Genomic DNA, 12250 nt, shown 5'->3' with positions numbered 1-12250 from the left:
AGAAAAAAAAGTGAAAAAATGCAGAAAACTTACAATCCATATCAAGTATGGCCCGAACAGATTTAACAAGTTCCTTAGATTCAAGTGCCAGTGTTGCTGCGATGTTACGTCCGTTCCTTCCCAGGGGTGTGAGGGAAGTCTGAGAAGCTAACAAAGCTCTTCTTTCACTGTGATGGCAATAATGCAAAGATGAGCTTATTACACAATAAATAGTATCCATCTTGGCTGAATCTGAACTCTTATGTACAAAAATATTTGTATTTCTGGGAATATTGAATTCTTACAGTCATAAAATGAAGTAATCACAAAACATTTCTGTTTTCTATTCTTCGTTATGTAACAAAGACATATTTAAAGAATTAGACTGACCTGATAAGAAGGAGAAATAAATCATTTGTTGGGCTTATTTTGTGAGTGCTTTTGTTATGCTAACATGATGTAGCCTTTCATTTAGTTTTGTAAAAATTCAAATGAAGCACTCAGACGTAAATTTATTAAGCAGACATTTACTGTTACTTCTTATAATATTAAATATAATTTCAATGTGTATGTGCTCCTGAAATTTCTCTTAAGCTCTTCCATTTGTTGTCCCTAAATCTAAACAGCATTTATAACACTTTTTGGAGATGCAAATGTCACCTGAAATGAACGCACTCTTTTATAATTTAAAATGCTAGGTTTTACTGCAAAAAACCATCACATTAAAACTTTTATTTGAAAAGGGACAATTTTAAACTGATAACAAAACTATTATTATTTATAGTCCATCTTCTTAAGCATGATGATATTCATTCACAAGCAGACACTAAAGCATCAATTCTCAAATTCAAATACAGAGCCTTTATTCTGTGTTGAATGATCAAGGCCTAAATTTATTACAGAAGACATAGATATTAGAAAGACTGAACCATACTGTACTAGAGTTTCAGTTTCTAAGACATGGTGAAAAGTTGCTTAATATTGTTTTTTAAAGTTACCTTTTTTTCCATGAACCAGTTTAAGTTTGAGGGCAAGCTCTGGCTTTTGAATTGTCATTTTCAACCTTCATTTTTAATACCAAAACTTCTGAATTATTATTCAAGGTCACAATGAGACCTTGGAGGGTGGGGACGGGAAATACATCTAACCATACAAGGGAATCTGATTGCTGAGTATTTTAACATTGTTATTGAAAATAATTATTATGAAATTCATGTTATCTTCATTTTATCTTGCATCATAAGCAGCATGGAGAGCGATGTCTGATCTTTCATTAGAATACAGCATGACAATAAAGTGAGTTCAAAAGTATACTATTATCACGTAAAGTACAGAGTAATCAAATTACTATGGTGCACACCTGAGACTAATATAACGTTGTAGGTCAACTATATTTCAATAATAATTTTTTTTAAGTGTACTACCATAGACATTCTTCTAAGGTTAAAAAAAAATGCTTTGTGGAACCCTAAAATAGAACAAGAATACAATGAATCATCATTTATTAAACTGTTGTTTTCATAGGGAAGGGCAGAGTTCTCCTGTCTGCAAGTATGCATTGCTAGAAGTAGAAGTACATTGCTAGTGGCAGCTTTTACAAGATGAGGGAAAAAAACTGCTCTGAAAATGTATAAACAGGAAACTTTCGTTTCTGTATCTCTCATTATGTATCACAATGACCAAAGACTTGCAGTTTGAAATACATAAATTGTATTAGTATGTTTCTAGCTCTTAGTAAGAAACTTTGAATTGGAAACAATCTGTGAACAGTAACAAAATCAAGGTGTATTCTCCAAATATATATATTTTTTATGTCTACTGAATGTTGAAAATGAAAGAAACCGATTGTATGAACATGTTTTATAAAATTGTTTGCCATAACAACTGATCTGCTGGCTTGAGACTGACCTTTAAAGTGATTTTTATTTATACACAGGATGCTTACAGAACTTCAAGGTAATCCCCTCTTTACAGAATTCTTGACAAAAACAATATAGGTGATTCCTACCTCAATAGAGTACTAGGTTACAGTGACTGACTAAATACCTCCAGGAATTTCTTTTACAGAAATGGGGTCAAAAACAACACGTCCTTGTATCTGTTTCCACAAGACATTAAAAACAGCATCAAATCGTTATGTAGCATCTTAAGGCTATTTAAGAGATTTCTAGTATTTTAGTCACAATTACCAAATGAAAAACGTAATCATACTCTACAGTAAACACTTAAATGTTCTTACCTTAAATTTGATAAAGGATAAGAATTATCAGAAAGTAATTCTTGAATAGTCTAGAGACAAATAAGATAGTAAAGGAGATATGTAAGTTTGATATTTTTAAAACATCTTTTCTTACTTAACTAATGTTTATCACCTCCCTCCTCCTTTCACTCCCAATTGAGGAAAAGGTGTTTCTGTTATGTGGGGAAAAAAGAATCAATTACATTGACATGCAACGCCACTCAGATGTGTAATAATAGCTATGGAAACATTTCTTTATAGGGTAAATATTTATCAAATAATATTTGTATAGTATTAACAGTTTTGAAAAAGAGTTCAAAAAACATAGTATATATTTGGGGCCATGTTATCCTGTCTGGATTATTGCTCTATTTGTTAGCAATAGAATCTATTTGTTAGCTCGTCTTTTCATTATTTATGCAATTTTAAAATTGGCTGCTGGTTAGGATTGCTGTTTTGAGCCTAGAGAATGTCTCACGAGCCACCAAACACCATGACATTTATCTGAGTGTCAGTCATATATAGATTTCTTAAAAATGGGCATAAGGTAATGTTAATGGGAAAATTTACCTCTACAAAATGAAGAAGCTTTTCAGTGGATGCCTCAAAAGTTTTTCGAGCCATTTCCGATTTTCGCAATTGGCAGTCGAGCACTGTGATTCTCTTTCTTAACTCCTGAACACTTTCCTGGATAGAGGTATCAAAAGGAGGGTCTTAAACATTTCTTTGATTTTATATCAGTGGCTCCTATGTTCAGTTTTTACTAACTAATATCCAACATTACCATATTATTTATTTTCTCTTAGTGTACTTATCTTCTGATTTGGGGAGGCACTTAATTAACTGTATATGCATATTTAAAAGTTAGACTGTATAGGGATGCTGCAAATTTTACAAGATAAGCTGCATATGGCTTTATTGATTCTTATAGTAAAATACATTTGAATTGAGTTTATCATTGTTTTGTTTTTGTTTACAACACGGCTTACCAGCTGCTGACAGAAATCGCTACCAGTGTGGCATAACAAAAATTACTGAGAATACACATATATATTTAATGTAATATGATATAATGTAAAGATGAGCTGGCAGAGAAGTAAAGGAATCCTGTGAACAGTAAAAGAATCCCACTGACAGTAAAGGAATTTCATGAAGACAAACAACAACAATGCTGGGTGAACCTACTTATAAAAGAGAATGCTGAAGCATAATTTGCTCTGAGGGTATATCTTTGGGCACACATGGCAAACGAGAGAACTTTAATGGGTGAATTCGAAAGAAACAAACCTTACAGAAGTAAATCGATGGTTCTGATTTGGGTTCTGGAGAGTAGGTTAAAAAAAAAACCTTCATGGGTCCAAACTCATGAAGGTTTGAGGTCATAATTTACATTGCCTGTGTGTCTTGTAAATTTATAAGCTGAAATTTTGGTTTAAATAAGTTCCAGACTGGCAGAAGCAAACACAAAACTTCAGTGGAGGGATATTTTCTCAACTCAGATCTCAAAGAATTTCTACATATAATGTGTCAAAAGAACAAGACCTCAGGAAATAAGCTACCATGAATAAAAGTCAGCTGAAGGAAACAAATTATATAAAGGAAACAAACTATATAAAGACAGCAGATATTGGAGTAATCAGATATAGACTACAAAGTAGTGTTTAATGAGTTTTAAAAATTAGGGAGGAATTTAAGACATGATAAAGGGAAAATAAACTATAAAAATAGATCCAGATGGCATAAAAAATCAATCTTAAAAATAAAAATATAATCAAAATGAAATCAGAAAGTCATTTTATGGGTTTAAAATCCAATTAGATATAGCTGAAAAGAAAATGGATAAACTGGAAGGCAGAGGTAAAGAAGGTTTTCAAAATGGGAGGATATAAAAAAAAGGAGAAGAGGTAAGGAGAAAATAACTAGATGAAGATATAGTATATACTCAATCTGAATTACACAGGAGGGTTCAGAAAGAATGAAAGAGACATAGCTCAGGATAACAATTTGGAGTTTTTCAGATATAACAAAAGACAATGTTTCTCAGATCAGGAAACTCAGTGAATCTCAAGCACTATAAATAAAAATAAGTCAACACGTGACTCATCACAAACTGCTGAACACAGATGATAAAGAGATCTTAAAATCATCAGGAAAGTAACAATGGATTGCAAACAAATAACAGATTGGCTGCTGATATCACAATCATGGAATAAAGACAATGAAAGAAATTAAGTGCAAACTTACTTTCAATGTAGCAGACATGTATTTCAAGAGCAAGAGTTCAATAAAGATGTTTTCAGACAAACGAAAATGAAGAGAATGTGTTACCAACAGATCCTCATTAAACACGTTTCTAAAAGCTGTACTTCAGGAAGGAAATAATTTTAGCAAGAAGGCCTGAGATGCAAAAAAGAATGCTGGACATAGAAAATGGAAAAGAAGGCATCTATTTAAACAAAAGTTGACTCCACAAAATAAATTGTGATAGTGTCTAACTTATGGTGTTAAAAGTCAAGAAAGAACTAAAATACTGACAAAAATAGAAATTAAGTAGGAAAGAATGATTGGATTTAGGTTTTAAAGTACTATAATATTTAGAAGCAGGGGAAAATTAGTGATTAGTTTTATAATTTGAGTGAAAATAGAATGTTAAAATTTCTAAGATAATCATTAAAAATTAGAAACAGAGTACATACCTTCTATAAACCAGCAGAAGGAAATACATGGAATGGGAATTGGGGAACACAGGAGAAATCTGAACCAATTAAAAAAAAAAAAACAAAACAGACAAGGAGTACCTGGGTGGCTCAGTTGGTTAAGCATCTGACCCTTGATTTTGGCTCAGGTCATGATCTCACAGTTCCTGGGATCAAGCCCCAGATAAAGCCCATGTCGGGCTCTGCACTGACAGCGTGGAGCCTGATTGGGATTCTTTCTCCCCCTCTCTCTGCCCCTCCCGGCTCACACTCTCTTTCTCACAAAATATAAACAAAAAATAAACATTAAAAAACAAACAAACAGGCAAGACATGACACGTTGAAAGAAAAAAAAACACAACCAAAAACTAAAGCACAAATAAAATGCATAAAGAGGGTAGAAATGAAGCCAACGGCATTATCAAATAAAACAGGGTAAATGGAAAGATCTTTCCAATTAAAGGTCAAAAATTAGTAAGATGAGGAAACAATTCAGCTATATGTTGTTTACCACATACACAATTAAAATGTGAGGACAATGCAAAGTTAAAAGCGAAAGGAAGGAAAACAGATACACCATAAATACCAAAAGAAAACTGTTGTAACTATTCTAGTATTAATCAAAAATAAAATTAGGGGGAATATAAGATTGGTAAATTGAAGAGTCACAACATTCCATAAAGGATGATAATGTAATTCCAAGCCTATATATGGCTAAAAACATTACTTTTTTAAAAAGGGGAGATTTTTTTCTTCTTCTTATTTTTTTAACGTTTATTTATTTTTGAGAGAGACAGAATGCGCGTGCGTGAGAGAGCACCAGTAGGGGAGGGGCAGAGGAGCGGGAGACACAGACTACAAAGCAGAAGCAGACTCCAGGCTCCAAGCCTTCAGCACAGAGCCCGACATGGGGCTTGAACCCATGAGCTGTGAGATCATGACCTGAGCCGAAGTTAGATGCTTAACTCACTGAGCCACCCAGGCGCCCCAAAAAACAAGGAAGATTTTAATGCATTTCTCTGACAAAGAAATTAAGATGACTAGAGAAAAGCTGGACTTTACAATTAATGAATCTGATCTAGTGGAATATATAAAATGATACATCAAAAAACCATGAGGAATTCTTTTGAAGCTCACTTTGACCATGTGTGAACACTGGCTATACAGTATAAGCCACAAAGCAACCACCAACATATTTTGGAATCAATTATACTATAGACTAGATTCTCTGGCCACAATGCAATTATCCAGTCTTTTGCTTCAGTGGTGTTTATAAATAAAGACTCAATCATAAACATGTAAATTCTTCCCGAATTCATCTATATATTTAACTTATTTTCAGCAAAAATTCCAGTAGTTTTTTTTTCTTTTGGTTGAATTTATAAAATACACATAAAAGGACAAAGGGTCACGTAGCCAACATACTTTTAAAGAAAAAGAACTAGGCAGGATGGTCATATATCAAGATTCCCTATAAAAGATAGAGTAACCAAAACAGTATGTTATTTGTGCAAGAATGTACAAATAGACCAGTGAAGGAGAATAGCGGGCCCTCAGAAAGATAAATGCACATGAAATCTTGATATATGACAGACCTGATTTTGTAGATCAATTAGGAAAGAAGAGGCTTTTGAATAAATGGGGCTGGGATAGTTGGTCGTTCATTTAGTATAAAGAAAGAATAAAATGGATCTCCATCCCCATACAATGCTACGAAACCAATGACAGAAAGATCAAAACTTAGAGGCAGATATAAAGAATATCTTTGGGAATAGAAGAACTTGTAAAAGGGCACATAAGGGAAAAGACTGATAAGTTTGACTACATGAAAGTCAGTGTGTCTTTTGCCACTGGGTGAAAAGTAAGCCAAGAATCTGAGAGAAAAGATTTTTAATAACATATAATTTAATATAGGTTTAGTAACTTGAACACGTGAACAATCACTACATATTAATGTGCAAAGAACAACCTAATGGGAAAAACAATTGTAAGTTATGAAAAGGCATTTCATAAAACATAAATGCCTAACAAGTACATAAATATATGCTCAACTGGCTATCTGGGCCAGGGCAAAAAGCCCTGGTTTATAGCATTTGGGGGTATAAATAATTCCACCACAGCTGATATGAAGCTACCAAACAACCTGATATCACTGAATATGCAGTTGAGAAGATATGCATACAATCACCTATTTTGAGCCGGTGCTAACTGGTCCCAACACACCCGTGGCTCAAAGTCATTAGTAATCAGGGAAATCCAAATTAAACCATAATGAGATTTACTTATTACACCTACCAGATTGATATAAATTAAAAGTAAATGAAAACGTGTCAGCAAGGATGTGCGGTAAATAGTATCTCTCATTCACTACTGGTGGGAGTAAAAATTGGCTCAAAAGCTTTCAAACACAATTAGGCATGACCTAGTAAAGTTGATCAATCATCATTCAACCTAGCAATTCCACTCTAAGATATGAACCCAAGAGAAACTGTTATACATGTGGAGCAGGATATATACAAAAGTGTTTTTATCAACATTGTTCATAATAAAGAAAACAGAAACAATTGGACTGTTCATCAAATACAGAATGGACAAATATACTGTAGTATATCCATTCAAGGGAGTACAAAAAAAACAATGAAAATACATGAACCAACTATAAATTTCAAATAGATGAATTTCAAAAATAAAAGTTTGAGTGAAAAAAGCAAGAATAATACATGTAGGACAATTCTATTTATATAAAGTTGATAAACAGGCAGGACTCAACAACATTTACCAGTAAGAGATATAAACATATGTGGTAAAATGATCAAGAAAATGGTTAATACTAAATCCAGGAAAGTGGTAACTTCTGAGGGCAAGGGAGAAGACTGTAACTAGGGAGGGTCACTGGATCTTCAAAGGTTTTGGTAATGTTTTATTTCCTAAGCTGGGGGTAAACAGAAAAAATAAAAAATAAAAAAGGTAAGTAAGTATAGAGATAATAAAAGGGAAAACTTGAGGCACCTGGGTGGCTCAGTTGGTTAAGTGTCCGACTTCAGCTCAGGTCATGATCTTGCAGTTTATAGTTCAAGCCCTGTGTTGGGCTCTGTGCTGACAGCTCAGAGCCTGGAGCCCGCTTCAGATTCTGTGTCTCCCTCTCTCTCTCTCTGCCCCTACCCTAATCATGCTGTGTCTCTCTCTCTCTCAAAAAAAGGTAAACATTAAAAAAATTTTTTTAATGTTTATTTTTTTTAATGTTTATTTATTTTTGAGACAGAGAGAGACAGAGCATGAACGGGGGAGGGCCAGAGACACAGAATCTGAAACAGGGTCCAGGTTCTGAGCTGTCAGCACAGAGCCCAATGCGGGGCTCAAACTCATGGACCACGAGATCATTACCTGAGCCGAAGTCAGACGCTTAACTGACTGAGCCACCCAGGTGCCCCTAAAAAAATTTTTTTTAAAGGAAAAACTTACAGTGAAAAAAACATAGTTACAAAATGAACCTGCGTCTTAAAAAAGAATATTTGAATCTACGTCCTGCAACATCTTGGTCAATGTCTCTTGAAGCAATCTTAAACAATTAAAAAGAAAAAACTTTCCTTCTCTTTCTCCACTGGTATTGAGTTTGGAAAATGTTGAGATGCTCTTGTCTAATATTTTTTCTTTGAAAAATAAACAAAAGATTATTTTTTTCAGAGACACGTTAACGGCCAACTTAGAATCCTGTTAGGAGGAATGGCAGGAGACCCCATTATGCTAAAAAAGAGAAAAACTGAATTAATTACATTGCCAGACAACTTAGGACCAAAATGTCTCTCAGCTAAGAGCTGGAACAGAGAATTGCAAATAATCTATGCTTAAAAAAGTTTTTTGAATCAATTCATGAGAACTCTTTGAATATTATATTACTTAGAATGTATTTTTAAAGACTGTTGATTATCCCTCCAAAAGTAAACAGAGTTTTATAAAACTGTACTTTTGACATTTTGATTAATTCCCCAAATATTTTCAGAATCATGTTAAAGTTACTCACATGAACTAAGCATGGATCTCTGATTTCAAAATGTAAACACTGGGTCAAAAATAATAAATATATGTAGTATTTCTAAGTATTGTTGCCTTTTCAAGTAATATAACTTTCCCTTAGCCTTGTGTATTATCAAAGTAGGAACATCAGCTCTTTCGGAATCGGTTTAAATGGGCAGATGTGAGAAATGTATTAGTGCCTCTCAAGAGCTAGCCAAAGAAAATTTCAGATTTTCTTCTGCATTTTGCTTTTCTAAAACTGGTTTCACTTCCACTTGGTATATTTAAGGTATTTAACAGTTTTATGTTTATATAGATAGACATAAATTATTCGAATTTGCTTTATGTTTTCTTGAAAGTTGACTGTATTAGAGATGTAAACACCTATCCTAAATGAACTTGTTGAAGTCATTAAATATGTATTTCAATTTACTTAATTTTCTACCTCAGTGAAGTAAAAATGTGTATGTCTACTATAGTTTTTGAAGACCTTTCAATGAATATAGTATGTATTATGTTAAAAAATCATATTAAAAAATTCCCATAAAAAAAGGATCACATTGCCTTATAAATAGCATTCAGCATTTTGCTATTGAAATTGGAGCCTATTAAATTCAAACTCAGTTTCTTCCTATTAATTATCTTGGCCCTGGGCAAAAATTATTTAACATTCACACTTCCTTGAGTGCTCTAATCAAAGAGCAAAACCCATCCCTAGACTCTCCTCCTCCCATCCCCACAAGGCAAATTAGTAAGTTTAGGAACAAATGGAGAAAACCAATGTAATCAATTAAATGTTAAATAGTTCTAGGACTTACTGCCTGAGCTGCACAATGTTGACCAATGACCCAAATAAATTTGGGTCACATGCTTTTTCATCCCCAAGCTATGTGGATAAAGGGAGGCTCACAACCTTCACCTTACCCCCCCATCCCATCACGACACATCATCCTATCATTGAATAATAGAAGACAAACACTGACCTAGTTTAGAAGTGCAGATGAAAAGAAAATGAAAACAGGATACATGACAACGGCAAGGAAACCATGGTAACTAAAAGAGAGGACGGTTTTGCTTACTTTATTTTGGTCCGAATAATCAGCAAGCTGAGCCTTTAGATCTGTGATCTCGGCCTCTAACAGATGGATCACTTCTTCATAGTCCATTTCCATTCCGTGTGCCTGTCGCTGTGCAGCTTCGGCAAGGTGAATCCGACTTCGCAGGGCTCTGGTTTCTTCAACAACAGCTTTGGCTTCCTGAAGATTGCAAAATTCATGCCATTGAAAAAAAGCCATGTTAAAAAAAAACATACAGTTTAAACAAAATATTTTCCTCCCTCTGGAAGTTATAATTCCCAAACTTAATAGATATACATGTGTTCCTCACATATCAATGTGAAAATGAGTCTCCACGTTATTTTATTATGGACAGTAAATGCCTGATCTTACTTTTCCTCTGTTGATCTCCTGGATAATTTTCACTATAGGATTTCCAACTTCACACAGCTAGCATAACATTTTGGAAATAAGGGAACTCGAAGGGAATTGAAAATGGAGACTAGAATAAGAACTGGTTCAGAAGATAAAAAGAGTAGGCTTCCACAAAACTCAAGTAGGTGGTAGGGCTCATGTTCTAGAAAGGTGCTTACAGCTTCATCAGATACAGCTGAGAGATCTGTGGTGTAGCAGACTTCCCTGTGGTCCAAGCCCAGGATCCAAAGCTTATTCCTAGACATCAGTCTAACTGCTATTTCTCCCTTTTGATTTAAGCCAAAAGGTGGAATTCAGTAGCAAAACATATAGCTATTTCTATAGGGTGCAATGCTCACATGACATTTATTAAACACATGTTATGTCCTAGAAGATTCATGTGTCTTTTCTCATTTAACCTCTAGAACAGAGAAAGGCATTATTAAAAACTATTTTATACATAATTAAACAGAGGCTCAGAGAGGTTACTCATTCTGTCCAAGGACACATAGTATTGCCAGAGTTTAAACCTGGGTCTGCTAAACTCCAACATTAATGCTCTTTCACCTTTTTACTCTACAACTAAGTGACAAAACAAACAAACAAATAAAAACAAATTAAAAAAACCCCAAAATTAGCTACGTTCTCTACCTTAGGAAGAAGATGGAGTGACCAAAACCATTTGCGCTCTCAAAATGTGCTTTGGTGCTGGGTCGACGACAGTCCCCCCAGGACACCTAATATAATTTCACATGGCAGTTATTATACTGTAAATGATTTCTTTTTCTTTACTTGATGCAGAAATATCTTTTCTCTGCAATGGAACTTTCTGCTCCAATTGCCATGGCTAATATTCAACTATGGCTATTTTAATTTTCTCAGAGCTATTATAGGATGCTTGCTTTTGTTTGAATCTAAATACGTTTGAAATGAAGGGAGAGTTAAGAATATGGACATATTTTTAAGGGTCAATTTTTCATTCATACATGCACTAACTGTTTCCTAAGTACTTATTATATGTCAGATTCTGTTTCAGGTACTGAGGACAGAGAACCTAACAAAACAGACAAAAAGTCCTCCCTCATGCACCCCCTCCCCCCCATTTACACTCCAGTTTGGAGAGATAGACAATAAATTAGGGATTATCAGTGAAGACCTTACTGAGAAGACATTTAATCAGAGAGCTGCAGGAAGCATGGAGCCATGAAGATTTCTCAAAGAGCTTTCTGGGAAAAGGAACCAGTTTGTGCAAAGGCCCTGAGGTGGAACTGTTCCTTGCATCTTTAGAGAATAGCAAAGAAGCCAGTGTGACAGAAGTAGAGAGTGGTAAGGGACAGGAAGAAGGGAGTAGTAGGACACAAGGGGTGAGGGCAGGGATGGTGTTGGGGTGGAGTGGCAGACCTTAAGACGCTTTTGTAGGGCATCATAAAAACTTTGGCTTTACTCAGGGTGAGATGGGAAGTTATTGGGGAGTTTGGCGCAGAGAAACGATTATGATCTGACTTAACCTGTAAGTGCAATACTTTTGCAGATGGGTTAAGAGTAAATTGTAGGGAGTGGGCAAGGGTGGAGCAGGTGGAAGAAGGGGACAGGCATAAAGTAACTGTGGCTTGAACAAGGGTGACAGTGTTGGAGTTGCTGTAAAGTGGTGAGATACTAAATATAGTTTGAAAGTAGAGCTAACAGAAGGCTTCATCATCATTAACAGCATTTACTTAGCAGCTAGCACATCCAGACAATCATATCATGTGATAAAAAATACAAAGAGGATAAAAGGTACCTTCCCTTTTACGGCTCAGTTCAGAAAATTAGGTATAACTTAGATAAGTGGAGGAACAGGGTAGGGCATGTTA

At 34.7% G+C, this 12250-nt stretch overlaps 1 protein-coding gene across 5 annotated transcripts in view; it reads right to left on the bottom strand.

Moving 5' to 3' along the window:
• The window catches only part of STXBP4 (syntaxin binding protein 4), a 170039-nt gene that overhangs the window by 68132 nt on the left and 89657 nt on the right, over positions 1–12250 (bottom strand). For 4 of the 5 annotated variants that reach the window (XR_009255220.1, XM_058704670.1, XM_058704672.1 and 1 more), the window contains 4 exons: positions 10008–10184; positions 2789–2905; positions 2219–2268; positions 34–167 (listed from right to left, as the gene is read on the bottom strand). Coding sequence is in view for 4 of the 5 variants with exons in the window: in XM_058704670.1 (XP_058560653.1) it covers positions 34–167; positions 2219–2268; positions 2789–2905; positions 10008–10184 (478 nt within the window). In the remaining variant the exon portion in view is untranslated. Of the gene's footprint in view, positions 1–33; positions 168–2218; positions 2269–2788; positions 2906–6573; positions 8659–10007; positions 10185–12250 lie in introns of those variants that run through there. The other variant, XM_058704673.1, reaches the window with a different exon arrangement.

This window comes from Neofelis nebulosa, chromosome 16, assembly GCF_028018385.1.
Source record: "Neofelis nebulosa isolate mNeoNeb1 chromosome 16, mNeoNeb1.pri, whole genome shotgun sequence".
Taxonomy (NCBI): domain Eukaryota; kingdom Metazoa; phylum Chordata; class Mammalia; order Carnivora; family Felidae; genus Neofelis; species Neofelis nebulosa.
The sequence above is the reverse complement of the archived record's forward strand: the minus strand, read 5'-3'. Positions and strand labels throughout refer to the sequence as shown.